At 38.5% G+C, this 15,172-nt stretch overlaps 1 protein-coding gene and 1 non-coding gene across 2 annotated transcripts; one reads left to right on the forward strand and one right to left on the reverse strand.

The window, feature by feature from the left end:
- The first annotated feature begins 7,505 nt into the window (after positions 1-7,505).
- On the forward strand, positions 7,506-8,441 carry LOC147372116 (olfactory receptor 6C2-like). Its single transcript, XM_086403963.1, has one exon. It carries the CDS (start codon positions 7,506-7,508, stop codon positions 8,439-8,441), a length of 936 nt encoding a protein of 311 aa, XP_086260089.1.
- Positions 8,442-14,742: 6,301 nt separating this feature from the next.
- On the reverse strand, positions 14,743-14,849 carry LOC147372117 (U6 spliceosomal RNA). Its single transcript, XR_015165024.1, has one exon. It is a non-coding gene; the product is annotated as a U6 spliceosomal RNA (small nuclear RNA).
- Positions 14,850-15,172: the final 323 nt, after the last annotated feature.

Consider the following 15,172-nt stretch of genomic DNA (forward strand, 5'->3'; position numbering starts at 1 on the left):
GAAGATCACACTAGAGATTCATAATTAACTTTAAACCTAATTCACCTAGGACTCATGTGTGTTTACTTGGTTTCCTGTTTGGCACATAAAACAAATATGAATCTTGTTATGGTCAGAAATTCTAAGTTTGCCAGGAAGTTTGAATATCATATCTATCCAAACTGGAGAGTTCCTGATATTCCTCCCAACGCTGGGGTAGCAAATACCTTTCAAAGAAACACAAATGCTATGGCAGGAAAGCCTTAGCAACATGTTAGAAATGATAGGATTGGATAAATTAGAGTCATCTCACTGCCTATGAGGTAAGTGTGGGTCCATGAGTAAGAGTGACCAGATGTCCAGGTAAAAGTTTACAAAAAATGTTTTTCTTTATCCCAGGATGTCCAGGGATAAATAGCCAACTGAAACCACAACATTTCTGGTCTTTGAGAGACAGAAAATTATTATCTCTTATAAACAGTTTAATCAGATCAGATCAGATTAGATCAGTCGCTCAGTCGTGTCCGACTCTTCGCAACCCCATGAATCGCAGTACGCCAGGCCTCCCTGTCCATCACCAACTCCCGGAGTTCACTCAGACTCACGTCCATCGAGTCAGTGATGCCATCCAGCCATCTCAACCTCTGTCGTCCCCTTCTCCTCCTGCCCCCAATCCCTCCCAGCCTCAGAGTCTTTTCCAATGAGTCAACTCTTCGCATGAGGTGGCCAAAGTACTGGAGTTTCAGCTTCAGCATCATTCCTTCCAAAGAGATCCCAGGGCTGATCTCCTTCAGAATGGACTGCTTGGATCTCCTTGCAGTCCAAGGGACTCTCAAGAGTCTTCTCCAACACCACAGTTCAAAAGCATCAATTCTTCGGTGCTCAGCCTTCTTCACAGTCCCACTCTCACATCCATATATGACCACAGGACAAACCATAGCCTTGACTAGAGGAACCTTTGTTGGCAAAGTAATGTCTCTGCTTTTGAATATGCTGTCTAGGTTGGTCATAGCTTTCCTTCCAAGGAGTAAGCATCTTTTAATTTCATGGCTGCAGTCACCATCTGTAGTGATTTTGGAGCCCAGAAAAATAAAGTCAGACACTATTTCCATTGTTTCCCCATCTATTTCCCATGAAGTGGTGGGACCAGATGCCAGATCTTTGTTTTCTGAATGTTGAGCTTTAAGCCAACTTTTTCACTCTCCATTTTCACTTTCATCAAGAGGCTTTTGAGTTCCTCTTCACTTTCTGCCATAAGGGTGGTGTCGTCTGTGTATCTGAGGTTACTGATATTTCTCCTGGCAATCTTGATTCCAGCTTGTGTTTCTTCCAGTCCAGCATTTCTCATGATGTACTCTGCATATAAGTTAAATAAACAGGGTGACAATATACAGCCTTGATGAACTCCTTTTCCTATTTTGAACCAGTCTGTTGTTCCATGTCCAGTTGTAACTGTTGATTCCTGACCTGCATACAAATTTCTCAAGAGGCAGATCAGGTGGTCTGGTACTCCCATCTCTTTCAGAATTTTCCAGTTTATTGTGATCCACACAGTCAAAGGCTTTGGCATAGTCAATAAAGCAGAAATAGATGTTTTTCTGGAACTCTCTTGCTTTTTCTATGATCCAGTGGATGTTGGCCATTTGATCTCTGGTTCCTCTGCCTTTTCTAAAACCAGCTTGAACATCAGGAAGTTCACGGTTCACATATTGCTGAAGCCTGGCTTGGAGAATTTTGAGCATTACTTTACTAGCATGTGATATGAGTGCAATTGTGCAGTAGTTTGAGCATTCTTTGGCATTGCCTTTCTTTGGCATTGGAATGAAAACTGACCTTTTCCAGTCCTGTGGCCACTGCTGAATTTTCCAAATTTGCTGGCATATTGAGTGTAGCACTTTCACAGCATCATCTTTCAGGATTTGGAATAGCTCAACTGGAATTCCATCTCCTCCACTAGCTTTGTTCTTAGTGATGCTTTCTAAGGCCCACTTGACTTCACATTCCAGGATGTCTGGCTCTAGGTCAGTGATCACACCATCGTGATTATCTGGGTCGTGAAGATCTTTTTGTACAGTTCTTCTGTGTATTCTTGCCATCTCTTCTTAATATCTTCTGCTTCTGTTACGTCCATACCATTTCTGTCCTTTATCGAGCTCATCTTTGCATGAAATGTTCCTTTGGTATCTCTGATTTTCTTGAAGAGATCCCTAGTCTTTCCCATTCTGTTGTTTTCCTCTATTTCTTTGCATTGATCGCTGAAGAAGGCTTTCTTATCTCTTCTTGCTATTCTTTGGAACTCTGCATTCAGATGTTTATATCTTTCCTTTTCTCCTTTGTTTTTCATTTCTCTTCTTTTTGCAGCTATTTGTAAGGCCTCTCCAGATAGCCATTTTGGTTTTTTGCATTTCTTTTCTATGGGAATGGTCTTGATCCCTGTCCCCTGTACAATGTCCTGAACCTCATTCCATAGTTCATCAGGCACTCTATCTATCAGATCTAGGCTCTTAAATCTGTTTCTTACTTCCACTGTATAATCATAAGGGATTTGATTTAGGTCATACCTGAATGGTCTAGTGGTTTTCCCTACTTTCTTCAATTTAAGTCTGAATTTGGCAATAAGTTCATGATCTGAGCCACAGTCAGCTCCTGGTCTTGTTTTTGCTGACTGTATAGAACTTCTCCATCTTTGGCTGCAAAGAATATAATCAATCTGATTTCAGTGTTGGCCATCTGATGATGTCCATGTATAGAGTCTTCTTTTGTGTCTCAGCAATTAGAGAGATTAAATAGTTAATAGGGCATTCCCTGGTGGCTCAGCTGGCAAAGAATCTGCCAGCAATGCAAGAGACCTGGGTTCAATCCCAGGGTTTAGAAGACCCCCTGGGGAAGGGAATGGCAACCCACTCCAGTATTCTTGACTGGAGAATTCCATGGACAGAGGAGCCTGGTTCGTTGCGTCTCAAAGAGTCGGACACGCCTGAGTGACTAACACACACACATCACACAAATAAATAATTAATTAAATTTTGATTAAAAGAAACCTGATTTCATAATTTTGAATTGATCGAGGATACTGATGAGACTGGGGTTTGAACTAACAAATATCAGGCAACTTAAAAATAGGTGCAATGAAGGACTTCTAGAAGCAGTCTTGAATTGGACATTATTTGCTGATATGATTAAGATCTTTGCACTCTTTAAAACATTCTGTTCTCTAAAAGGCAAGACAAGTAAAGAGGCATCCATCAAACAATAGTGATAATTTATTTTTCAAGATATTTATGAGCAAGGACAGAGTCTGAAATTTCCAGAGTTGTGAAAGTCACCAAATAAATGTCTCAAGACTGAAGAAAAAAAGAGATAGGTGGGTTGTACCTGCAATCCTTTTTTGTAATCTGAGTCTGTTATTCTCTTTAATTATCCTGATGATTTAATCTGTTGTTTATATTTGTTTAGTTTATTGTTATATATGTGATGCTCACATATTTGGAAGAGACCCTGGCTCATCCTAAAATATGTTTTTAGACAGTCTGCCCTCCCCCTCTTTAATGGAATCTATAAACTCTGGGAGGTTTACTAGGGGAAATGGGCACATGAGTAGCTCTCACTTTTGCAGGAAAGGAATATATTAAAGCAATCAAGTGATGCTGTCACAATCCAGGTAATTGGAACTTCTAGCAGAAATTATGTTTTTATCTTTAAAAAATTTACTGATGGCCTTGGTCAAAATTTGGGGAGCAAAATCATTTCAGTAGATGTTAGTGTATTGAGTTGGTGTTGGCTGAGGAACAACCACAGAGCAGTTGTTGGTCCAAATCCACAACTGTATTCCTGAATCTCTGGTATTGTTATTTTAGTGTCAGGTGTTTTGAAGAAGCATGAATTGAAGGCATAAAAGGGAAGCTATTTCTTTGCCAAACAGTGTTTGCCTTTCGGCCTTGATGCAAGTGTTTTTTATGTGCTGAGTGGAGAGGTTATAGTGCCATTTAAGAGCCACCTAATGGACTTCCCTGGTGGTCCACTGGTTATGAGTTCTGGCGATGAAGGGACACATGTTCCATCCCTGGTCTGGGGAGATCCCACATGCCACCAGTCAGCTAAGCCCATTCACCAAACTTCAGAGTCCATGATCTAGAGCCCACACTCTGCAATGAGAAGCCACCATGAAGAAAATCCCAAAATTGCAACTAGTGTATAGCTCTCATTCACTGCATATAGAAGTATACACAAAACAAGGAAGACAAATCACAGTCAAAAATGAAAATAAAAATAATAAAGTATATAAACAGATAACAAAATAAATAAAATAAAACTCACCTAGAACATTTCATCAACAAATGTAAAAACCAACAAGAATCCTTGGAATTAGAGTCAGAGATATGTAAAAAGTTAGAAGTGTCAGAGTAGTTATTAAATTGATTCCATATATTATACAATATAAACTGATCTATGTCTAAGGGTAAATATTATCTTGAATTAATTCTATATCTCAGAATCTGTCAGTTCTGTGGTTATTACATAAAATGAGATTTTTGAATAGGATGTGATATAAAGTGTGACAAAACCCATAGGTCTTAAACTGGCTTGAGAGTTTAGGAGACTGCTTAGAGGAGTCTAAACAGAACAAAGAGGAACAAGTCACTAAATGCCAGTTATAGATTGGGAGCAGCAAACAAGTAGAATCATGAGGAGTGGAAGGGAACAAATGGTTAGGGAAAACTACTTTCTGGACAGTAGCCCACCTAAGATGACTACAATACCTGACTCTCAGGATGGTGTGCTTCTAGAGCCACTCTCCATTACTCCAAGACCAGCAAACTTCCCCAAGACCAGATAGAGCTTCCTCTGTATGAATCAGGGAAAAAACATAATTAAATGAAAATACTTGCAATGTTGATAGACTTTCAAGATAGGGTTATACTAAGAAAATTCTAGCTTGATCTCAGTTGTTAATATAGGTCAGTCAACACTAAATTTTGGTTTTAGTACAGCAAACAAGGATTAATAACCTCAGGTATGCATATGACCACCATTATGGCAGAAGGTGAAAAGGAACTAAATAGCTGCTTTGAAAGTAAAAGAGGAGAGTGGAAAAAACTGATTTAAAACTCAACATTTAAAAAACTAAGATGAGGGCATCTGGTTCCATCACTTCATGGCAAATAGATGGGGAAACAGTGGAAACAGTGAGAGATTTTATTTTGGGGGGCTTCAAAATCACTGCAGGTGGTGACTGCAGCCATGAAATTGAAAGATGCTTGCTCCTTGGAAGAAAAGCTATGATCAACCTAGACAGCATATCAAAAGCAGAGACAATACTTTGCCAACAAAAGTCCATCTAGTCAAAGCTATGGTTTTTCCAGTAGTCATGTATGGATGTGAGAGTTGGACTATAAAGAAAGCTGGGCACTAAAGAATTGATGTGTTTGATCTGTCGTGTTGGAGAAGACTCTTGAGAGTCCCTTGCATGGAGATCAAACCAGTCAATCATAAAGGAAATCAGTCCTGAATATTCACTGAAGTACTGATGCTGAAGGTGAAACTACAATATTTTGGCCACCTGATGCAAAGAACTGACTCATTGGAAAAGACCCTGATGCTGGGCAATATTGAAAGCAGGAGGAGAAGGGGATGACAGAGGATGAGATGGTTGGATGGCATCACCGACTTGATGGACTTGAGTTTGAGCAAGCTCCAGAAGTTGGTGATAGGGAAGCCTGGCGTGCTGCAGTCTATGGGGTTGCAAAGAGTCGGGCACGACTGAGCAACTGAACTGAACTGAACACCAAACATGGAATAAGGCAGAGAGTGAACAGAGGTAGTGGAGATGGCATTCCATTTTAAACATGTGTGCTTTGAATGAGTGTGAAATTGCCAGGTGATGATGTTTAGCATTGAAAGTGTGTGTTAAAGTGTGTTAGTTGCTCAGTCATGCCCAATTCTTTGTGACCCCATGGACTGTAGCCCACTAGGCTCCTCTGTCCGTGAGATTTTCCAGGCAAGGATACTGGAGTGGGTTGCCATTTCCTTCTCCAGGGGATCTTCCCAACCCAGGGATCAGTCCTGGGTCTCCTGCACTGCAGGCAGATTCTTTATCCACTGAGCTACAAGGGAAGCATTGAAACAGATCATATCAAATATGAAACATTTTTAAATTACCAAATTTTAAGTGATAGATTGAAGTCAAGATATTTCACAATTTCCACAAAAAAGTCATAGATAAGCAGAAGATGATGTAGGGGTGAAGTGTGAGAAATATCAATGTTATAAAGATGAGTAGTGGAAAAGGTTGTTATAAAGGAGAAACCGAAAGGGCAGAACAAAAACCAGGAGTATGGATATTGTGCAGACAATGTGTTTATAGCAATCTAAGTAGAAGAAGTGATTGACAGTGACAAATTACAACAAAACTTGCAAAGAATATGATCTACACTTCGTTGAAACATAACAGCTACAACTGCAAGAAATAATTGCTACAAATAACAGTTTCAGTGGAGTGCTGTGTTCAGAAACCATATTGGAAGTAGTTGAGGAATAGATTGGAAATTGGATGCAGTTATACTAAAGCTAATGATGAAAGTTCATTTGGAGAAATTCACGGTAAAGGTCTAGGAAAGAATTTTCATTACAGGAACTCTCCTCTGTAGATTAAGTATAGGTTTTGTCATGGCAGTGGAACAGAGTCCTCAAATGCTTTTGCAAATGGATAAAGAAACACTTAAATGTTTTTAATGTATCAAAAAAGGGAGCTTCAACCAGATAATTAACCTGTGCAAAATTTCAATTAGTGATAAAAGAAAAATTCTTAGAAAACAGGATATTCTAAAGTTCATGATTTTATTGATCCTAGGGAACAAGTTTGTTATGAGAAAAATCAGTTCCAAAATAGAAAGTAAAAGCATGACATACTTTTAAAGATGTTTTAAAATATGTTTTACTTAGACAATATGATTTAACAAGCCCCTAAAAAATGAAATGTGTTTTATAAGTACAGGTTATTACCATTTAGCATGCTATAAAATCAATTTTGTGATATTGGTATTTTTTGTTTATTTTAAAGTTGATGTATATTTGATTTACACTATTATGTTAGTTTGACACACACAGCATAAAGATTCAATATTTTTAGAGATTTTATAGAAAACCTCAGAGATCAAGGCATGTTCAGATTGATATTGAAATTTTTGTTGTAGATATATGTTTGTATATATATGTGTGCTTTGTTTGTGTGTCCATACACTGAACTACAATATAAAACGTACATTTTAGCATATTTCGAGGTCCAAAATATTTGGGAGCTAAGTTTCTAGCCTACCACAGATATACCAACAGAGCTTACACCATGAATTAATTAAAATACTCATTATTTAGAAAGAAGATACATATAAATGGCTTGACTTGACTTATCTAAACAAAATCTACATGTGAAATGTAAACCATTTTCTTACACTCTTCTCAGATTTTCCTTCCAACAGTTTAACAGACTGGACAGTTTTAGCAGACTGGACAGAAGTCCATACCCAGAAATGAGAAACCACACACCAGCAGTCAGTTTCATCCTCCTGGGATTAACAGATGACTTACAAATGCAGATTTTGATTTTCACATTTCTACTCATCACCTACATATTGAGTATAGCTGGAAACCTGATCATCATCATCCTCATATTAGTGGATTCTCATCTTAAATCTGCAATGTACTATTTCCTCCAAAATTTTTCCTTCTTAGATATCTCATTCACTTCTGCCTGCATTCCTAGATTCTTGTATAGTATATCAACAGGTGACAGGTCCATTACCTATAATGCTTGTGTAGCCCAACTATTTTTTACCTATGTGTTTGGAATGACAGAATTTTTTCTCTTGGCCACCATGTCCTATGATCGCTATGTAGCCATCTGCAAACCCCTGCATTACATGACCATCATGAACCACAGATTCTGCAAAATGCTTACCTTCTGCTGTTGGATGACCACTTTCTTGATTATATTTCCACCATTTTGCTTGGGACTGAACCCGGAATTCTGTGACTCTGTCATTGATCACTTCTTCTGTGACGTTAATCCACTTCTGAAGATCTCATGCTCAGATCTATGGTTCATTGAGGAGATGACCCTTGTTGGCTCCGTGTTGATATATATCATGACTCTCATATGTGTGGTTTTGTCTTACATGTTTATCATCAGAACAGTTCTAAGATTCCCCTCTGCCCAGCAAAGGACAAAAGCTTTTTCCACCTGTTCTTCCCACTTTATTGTGGTTTCTATTACTTTTGGAAGCTGCATCTTTGTCTCTATCAAACCTTCATCAAAAGATGAATTGGCTATTAATAAGGAAGTAGTAATACTTATGACTTCCATTTCCCCCATGTTAAACTTATTTATTTATACTCTGAGGAATAAACAAGTGAAATGTGCCTTTAATGATTTAGTCAAAAGAATTTTATTGGTTTCAAAGAGCTAGGAGAATGTTGATAGGATCCCTAAACAATTTTCTTTTGTGTGTATCCTATTTTATCTCTTCTTGAACTAGATTTGGTCTTCCATTCTTCATTGACCCTGATGAAGTCAACTCTGTGTGTGTGTGCTGGTCACTTCAGTTGTGTTTGACTCTTTGCAACCCTGTGGACTGTCCCCTCTAGGTCCCTCTGTCTATGGGATTCTCCAGGCAAGAATACTAGAGTGGGTTTACATGCCCTCCTCAGGGAACCTTCCCGACTAAGGGATCAAACCATGTCTCTTTCATCTCCTGCATTGACAAGGGGGTTCTTTGCTACTCATGCCATTTTAGAAACCCTTAGAATTACAAACATAGAAAAAATGAAAATTGTTGTTTCAGGATGTTCACTTTGAACTTTTCTTTCCCAGCACTGAAAAGATTGCATATAATTTCTCTAAACAATTTCTACAAATTGAGAGAAATAATAATAAAAAGAAAATACTATTTCTGAGTTTAACAGAGAAAAAATTCTCAAAACCTCAAAGTTTATTTTAAAGTAAAAAATAAGTATAAATATATAGAATTTCAATAAAGCTTTTATCGATAAGGAAGTTTAAAGTCACAGGTTACATAGTCATACAATGGATATAATTCATTGTAAAAATCATTTAATGACTGCCATGAGGACATTGATTAAAATAAAGAGAGAAATGTATTGCTTATTGCTGCTAAGGATTAAATTTTGCATTGTAATTCCATAAAGGAGATTGATACTGATGTACCAATTGAAATATGAAAGCACAAAGTTGTGGCAGCACGTCTAAGGAACCCCATAGGGCTAGTGTGTTAAGTTGCTTCAGTCATGTCCAACTCATTGTGACACTGTGGACTGTAGACTGCCAGGTTCCTCTGTCTGTAGGCTTTTCCAGGCAAGAATACTGGAGTGGATTGCCATTTCCTCCCCCAGGAGATCTTCCTGATCAGGCAATGTACCCACATCTCCTGAGTCTCCTGCATTGACAGGTAGGTTCTTTACCATTAGTGCCAAGTAGGGCTAGAAGAGTTACAAATAGGCCTAGAAGAGTGATAAATAAATAACAAGGAAGATGGAGAAATGAGACGATAATTAAAAGTAATGTCAACTAAATTATTTGCCTTTTGAAAAGCTTATATGATACTATACATGTTTCAATACAATATTGTAAAGTAAATATATATATATATAATACAAAAATAAAAAATTTAAATGCGAAAAGAAAAGCTTTAGTCATTTCAAGAGTTCAAAATATGCATGTAGTGATACCTCACAAGAAAGATCAGCATTTAATTATTTGTTAAATTCTTCACCATTTGAAGTGCTATTGTTCGTCATATTTAAACTTCCTTTGACTTTTGCTCGCTTTGAGGTTACTTATCTTATCATGGTCCCTGTAGGCAGGAAATTTCCACTCATGTCAACTTCCCAATGTTAGTGTTCAGTTCAGTTCAGTTGCCCAGTCGTGTCCGACTCTTTGTGACCCCATGAATCGCAGCACTCCAGGCCTCCCTGTCCAACACCAACACTCGGATTTCACTCAAACTCACCTCCATCAAGTCGGTGATGCCATCCAGCCATTTCATTCTCTGTCATTCCCTTCTCTTCCTGCCCCCAATCCCTTCCAGCATCAGAGTCTTTTCCAATGAGTCAGCTCTTTGCAAGAGGTGGCCAAAGTACTGGAGTTTCAGCTTTAGCATCATTCCTTCCAAAGAAATCCCAGGGCTGATCTCCTTCAGAATGGACTGCTTGGATCTCCTTGCAGTCCAAGGGACTCTCAAGAGTCTTCTCCAACACCACAGTTCAAAAGCATCAATTCTTCGGCACTCAGCTTTCTTCACAGTCCAACTCTCACATCCATACATGACCACAGGAAAAACCATAGCCTTGACTAGACAGACCTTTGTTGGCAAAGTAATGTCTCTACTTTTGAATATGCTATCTAGGTTGGTCATAACTTTCCTTCCAAGGAGTAAGTGTCTTTTAATTTCATGGCTGCAGTCACCATCTGCAGTGATTTTGGAGCCCCCAAAAATAAAGTCTGACACTGTTTCCACTGTTTCCCCATCTATTTCCCACGAAGTGATGGGACCAGATGCCATGATCTTTGTTTTCCGAATGTTGAGTTTTAAGCCAACTTTTTCACTCTCCTCTTTCACTTTCATCAAGAGGCTTTTGAGTTCCTCTTCACTTTCTGCCATAAGGGTGGTGTCATCTGCATATCTGAGATTATTGCTATTTCTCCCAGAAATCTTGATTCTAGCTTGTGCTTCTTCCAGCCCAGCATTTCTCATGATGTGCTCTGCATATAAGTTAAATAAGCAGTGTGACAGTATACAGCCTTGACGTACTCCTTTTCCTATTTGGAACCAGTCTTGTTCCATGTCCAGTTCTAACTGTTGCTTCCTGACCTGCATATAGGTTTCTCAAGAGGCAGGTCAGGTGGTCTGGCATACCCATCTCTTTCAGAATTTTCCACAGTTAATTCTGTACACACAGTCAAAGGCTTTGGCATAGTCAATAAAGCAGAAATAGATGTTTTTCTGGAACTCTCTTGCTTTTTCCATGATCCAGCAAATGTTGCCAATTTGATCTCTGGTTCCTCTGCTTTTTCTAAAACCAGCTTGAACATCTGGAATTTCACAGTTCAAGTATTGCTGAAGCCTGGCTTGGAGAATTTTGAGCATTACTTAACTAGTGTGTGAGATGAGTGCAATTGTGCGGTAGTTTAAGCATTCTTTGGCATTGCCTTTTTTAGGGATTGGAATGGAAACTGACATTTTCCAGTCCTGTGGCCACTGATGAGTTTTTCAAATTTGCTGGCATATTGAGTGCAACATTTTCACAGCATCATCCTTCAGGATTTGAAATAGCTCAACTGGATTTCCATCACCTCCACTAGCTTTGTTTGTAGTGATGCTTTCTAAGGCCCACTTGACTTCACATTCCAGGATGTCTGGCTCTAGGTCAGTGGTCACACCATCGTGATTATCAAGATCTTTTTTGTACAGTTCTTCTGTGTATTCTTGCCCCATCTTCTTAATATCTTCTGCTTCTGTTAGGTCCATACCATTTCTGTCCTTTATCGAGCCCATCTTTGCATGAAATATTCCCTTGGTATCTCTAATTTTCTTGAAGAAATCTCTGATCTTTCCCATTCTGTTGTTTTCCTCTATTCTTTGCATTGATCAGTGAGGAAGTCTTTCTTATCTCTTCTTGTTATTCCTTGGAACTCTGCATTCAGATGCTTATATCTTTCCTTTTCTACTTCGCTTTTTGCTTCTCTTCTTTTCACAGCTAATTGTAAGGCCTCCCCACACAGCCATTTTCCTTTTTTTGCATTTCTTTTTCATGGGGATTGTCTTGATCCCTGTCTCCTATACAATGTCACGAACCTCATTCCATAGTTCTTTAGGCACTCTGTCTATCAGATCTAGTCCCTTAAATCTATTTCTCACTTCCACTATATAATCATAAGGGATTTGATTTAGGTCATACCTGAATGATCTAGTGGTTTTCCCTACTTTCTTCAATTTAAGTCTGAATTTGGCAATAAGGAGCTCATGATCTGAGCCGCAGTCAGCTCCCAGTCTTGTTCTTGTTGACTGTATAGAATTCTCCATCTTTGGCTGCAAAGAATATAATCAATCTGATTTCAACGTTGACCATCTGGTGATGTCCATGTGTAGAGTCTTCTCTTGTATTTTTGGAAGACCGTGTTTGCTATGACCAGTGCGTTCTTTTGGCAAAGCTGTATTAGCCTTTTCCCTGCTTCATTCGGTATTCCAAGGCCAAATTTGCCTGTTACTCCAGGTGTTTCTTGACTTCCTAAAAGGTCTTGTAGGTCTTTTTTTTTTTTTTTTTTAATTTTATTTTTAAACTTTATATAATTGTATTAGTTTTGCCAAATATCAAAATGAATCCACCACAGGTATACATGTGTTCCCCATCCTGAACCCTCCTCCCTCCTCCCTCCCCATACCATCCCTCTGGGTCGTCCCAGTGCTCTAGCCCCAAGCATCCAGTATTGTGCATCGAACCTGGACTGGCAACTCGTTTCATACATGATATTTTACATGTTTCAATGCCATTCTCCCAAATCTTCCCACCCTCTCCCTCTCCCACAGAGTCCATAAGACTGTTCTATACATCAGTGTCTCTTCTGCTGTCTCGTACACAGGGTTATTGTTATCATCTTTCTAAATTCCATATATATGTGTTAGTATACTGTATTGGTGTTTTTCTTTCTGGCTTACTTCACTCTGTATAATAGGCTCCAGTTTCATCCACCTCATTAGAACTGATTCAAATGTATTATTTCTAATGGCTGTGTAATACTCCATTGTGTATATGTACCACAGCTTTCTTATCCATTCATCTGCTGATAGACATCTAGGTTGCTTCCATGTCCTGGCTATTATAAACAGTGCTGCGATGAACATTGGGGTACACGTGTCTCTTTCCCTTCTGGTTTCCTCAGTGTGTATGCCCAGCAGTGGGATTGCTGGGTCATTAGGCAGTTCTATTTCCAGTTTTTTAAGGAATCTCCACACTGTTCTCCATAGTGGCTGTACTAGTTTGCATTCCCACCAACAGTGTAAGAGGGTTCCCTTTTCTCCACACCCTCTCCAGCATTTATTATTTGTAGACTTTTGGATTGCAGCCATTCTGACTGGCGTGAAATGGTACCTCCTAGTGGTTTTGATTTGCATTTCTCTGATAATGAGTGATGTTGAGCATCTTTTCATATGTTTGTTAGCCATCTGTATGTCTTCTTTGGAGAAATGTCTGTTTAGTTCTTTGGCCCATTTTTTGATTGGATCATTTATTTTTCTGGAGTTGAGCTGTAGAAGTTGCTTGTATATTTTTGAGATTAGTTGTTTGTCAGTTGCTTCATTTGCTATTATTTTCTCCCATTCTGAAGGCTGTCTTTTCACCTTGCTAATAGTTTCCTTTGATGTTCAGAAGCCTTTAAGGTTAATTAGGTCCCATTTGTTTATATTTGCTTTTATTTCCAATATTCTGGGAGGTGGGTCATAGAGGATCCTGCTGTGATGGATGTCAGAGAGTGTTTTGCCTATGTTCTCCTCTAGGAGTTTTATGGTTTCTGGTCTTACTTTTAGATCTTTAATCCATTTTGAGTTTATTTTTGTGTATGGTGTTAGAAAGTGCTCTAGTTTCATTCTTTTACAAGCGGTTGACCAGATTTCCCAGCACCACTTGTTAAAGAGATTGTCTTTAATCCATTGTATATTCTTGCCTCCTTTGTCAAAGATAAGGTGTCCATATGTGGGTGAATTTATCTCTGGGCTTTCTATTTTGTTCCATTGATCTATATTTCTGTCTTTGTGCCAGTACCATACTGTCTTGATAACTGTGGCTTTGTAGTAGAGCCTGAAGTCAGGTAGGTTGATTCCTCCAGTTTCATTCTTCTTTCTCAAGATCGCTTTGGCTATTCGAGGTTTTTTGTATTTCCATACAAATTGTGAAATTATTTGTTCTAGCTCTGTGAAGAATACTGTTGGTAGCTTGATAGGGATTGCATTGAATCTATAAATTGCTTTGGGTAGTATACTCATTTTCACTCTATTGATTCTTCCAATCCATGAACATGGTATATTTCTCCATCTATTAGTGTCCTCTTTGATTTCTTTCACCAGTGTTTTATAGTTTTCTATATATAGGTCGTTTCTTTAGGTAGATATATTCCTAAGTATTTTTATTCTTTCCATTGCAATGGTGAATGGAATTGTTTCCTTAATTTCTCTTTCTGTTTTCTCATTATTAGTGTATAGGAATGCAAGGGATTTCTGTGTGTTGATTTTATATCCTGCAACTTTACTATAGTCATTGATTAGTTCTAGTAATTTTCTGGTTGAGTCTTTAGTGTTTTCTATGTAGAGGATCATGTCATCTGCAAATAGTGAGAGTTTTACTTCTTCTTTTCCAATTTGGATTCCTTTTATTTCTTTTTCTGCTCTGATTGCTGTGGCCAAAACTTCCAAAACTATGTTGAATAGTAATGGTGAAAGTGGGCACCCTTGTCTTGTTCCTGACTTTAGAGGAAATGCTTTCAATTTTTCACCATTGAGGATAATGTTTGCTGTGGGTTTGTCATATATAGCTTTTATTATGTTGAGGTATGTTCCTTCTATTCCTGCTTTCTGGAGAGTTTTTATCATAAATGGATGTTGAATTTTGTCAAAGGCTTTCTCTGCATCTATTGAGATAATCATATGTTTTTTATTTTTCAGTTTGTTAATGTGGTGTATTACATTGATTGATTTGCGGAAAAATATGGAACGCTTCACGAATTTGCGTGTCATCCTTGTGCAGGGGCCATGCTAATCTTCTCTGTATCGTTCCAATTTTAGTGTATGTGCTGCCGAAGCGAGCACTGTCTTGTAGGTCTTCATAGGACCATTTAACTTCAGCTTCTTCAGTGTTACTAGTTGGGGCATAGACTTGGATTACTGTGATATTGAGTGGTGTGCCTTGGAAATGAACAGAGATCATTCTGTCGTTTTTGAAATTGCATCCAAGTACTGAAGTTCAGACTCTTTTGTTGACCATGATGGCTACTGCATTTCTTCTAATGGATTCCTGCCCACAGTAGTAGATATAATGGTCATTTGAGTTAAATTCACCCTTTCCAGTCCAGTTTAGTTTGCTGATTCCCAGAATGTTGATGTTCACTCCTGCCATCTCCTGTTTGACCACT

The sequence above is a fragment of the Bos grunniens genome, chromosome 5 (assembly GCF_055505025.1).
Source record: "Bos grunniens cultivar Pamir isolate PY7600 chromosome 5, Bosgru_T2T1.0, whole genome shotgun sequence".
Classification (NCBI taxonomy): domain Eukaryota; kingdom Metazoa; phylum Chordata; class Mammalia; order Artiodactyla; family Bovidae; genus Bos; species Bos grunniens.

What these genes read in the sequence shown, in the direction of transcription:
- LOC147372116 (XM_086403963.1), top strand. Translation starts at nt 7,506, where the DNA reads ATGAGAAACCACACACCAGCAGTCAGTTTCATCCTCCTGGGATTAACA.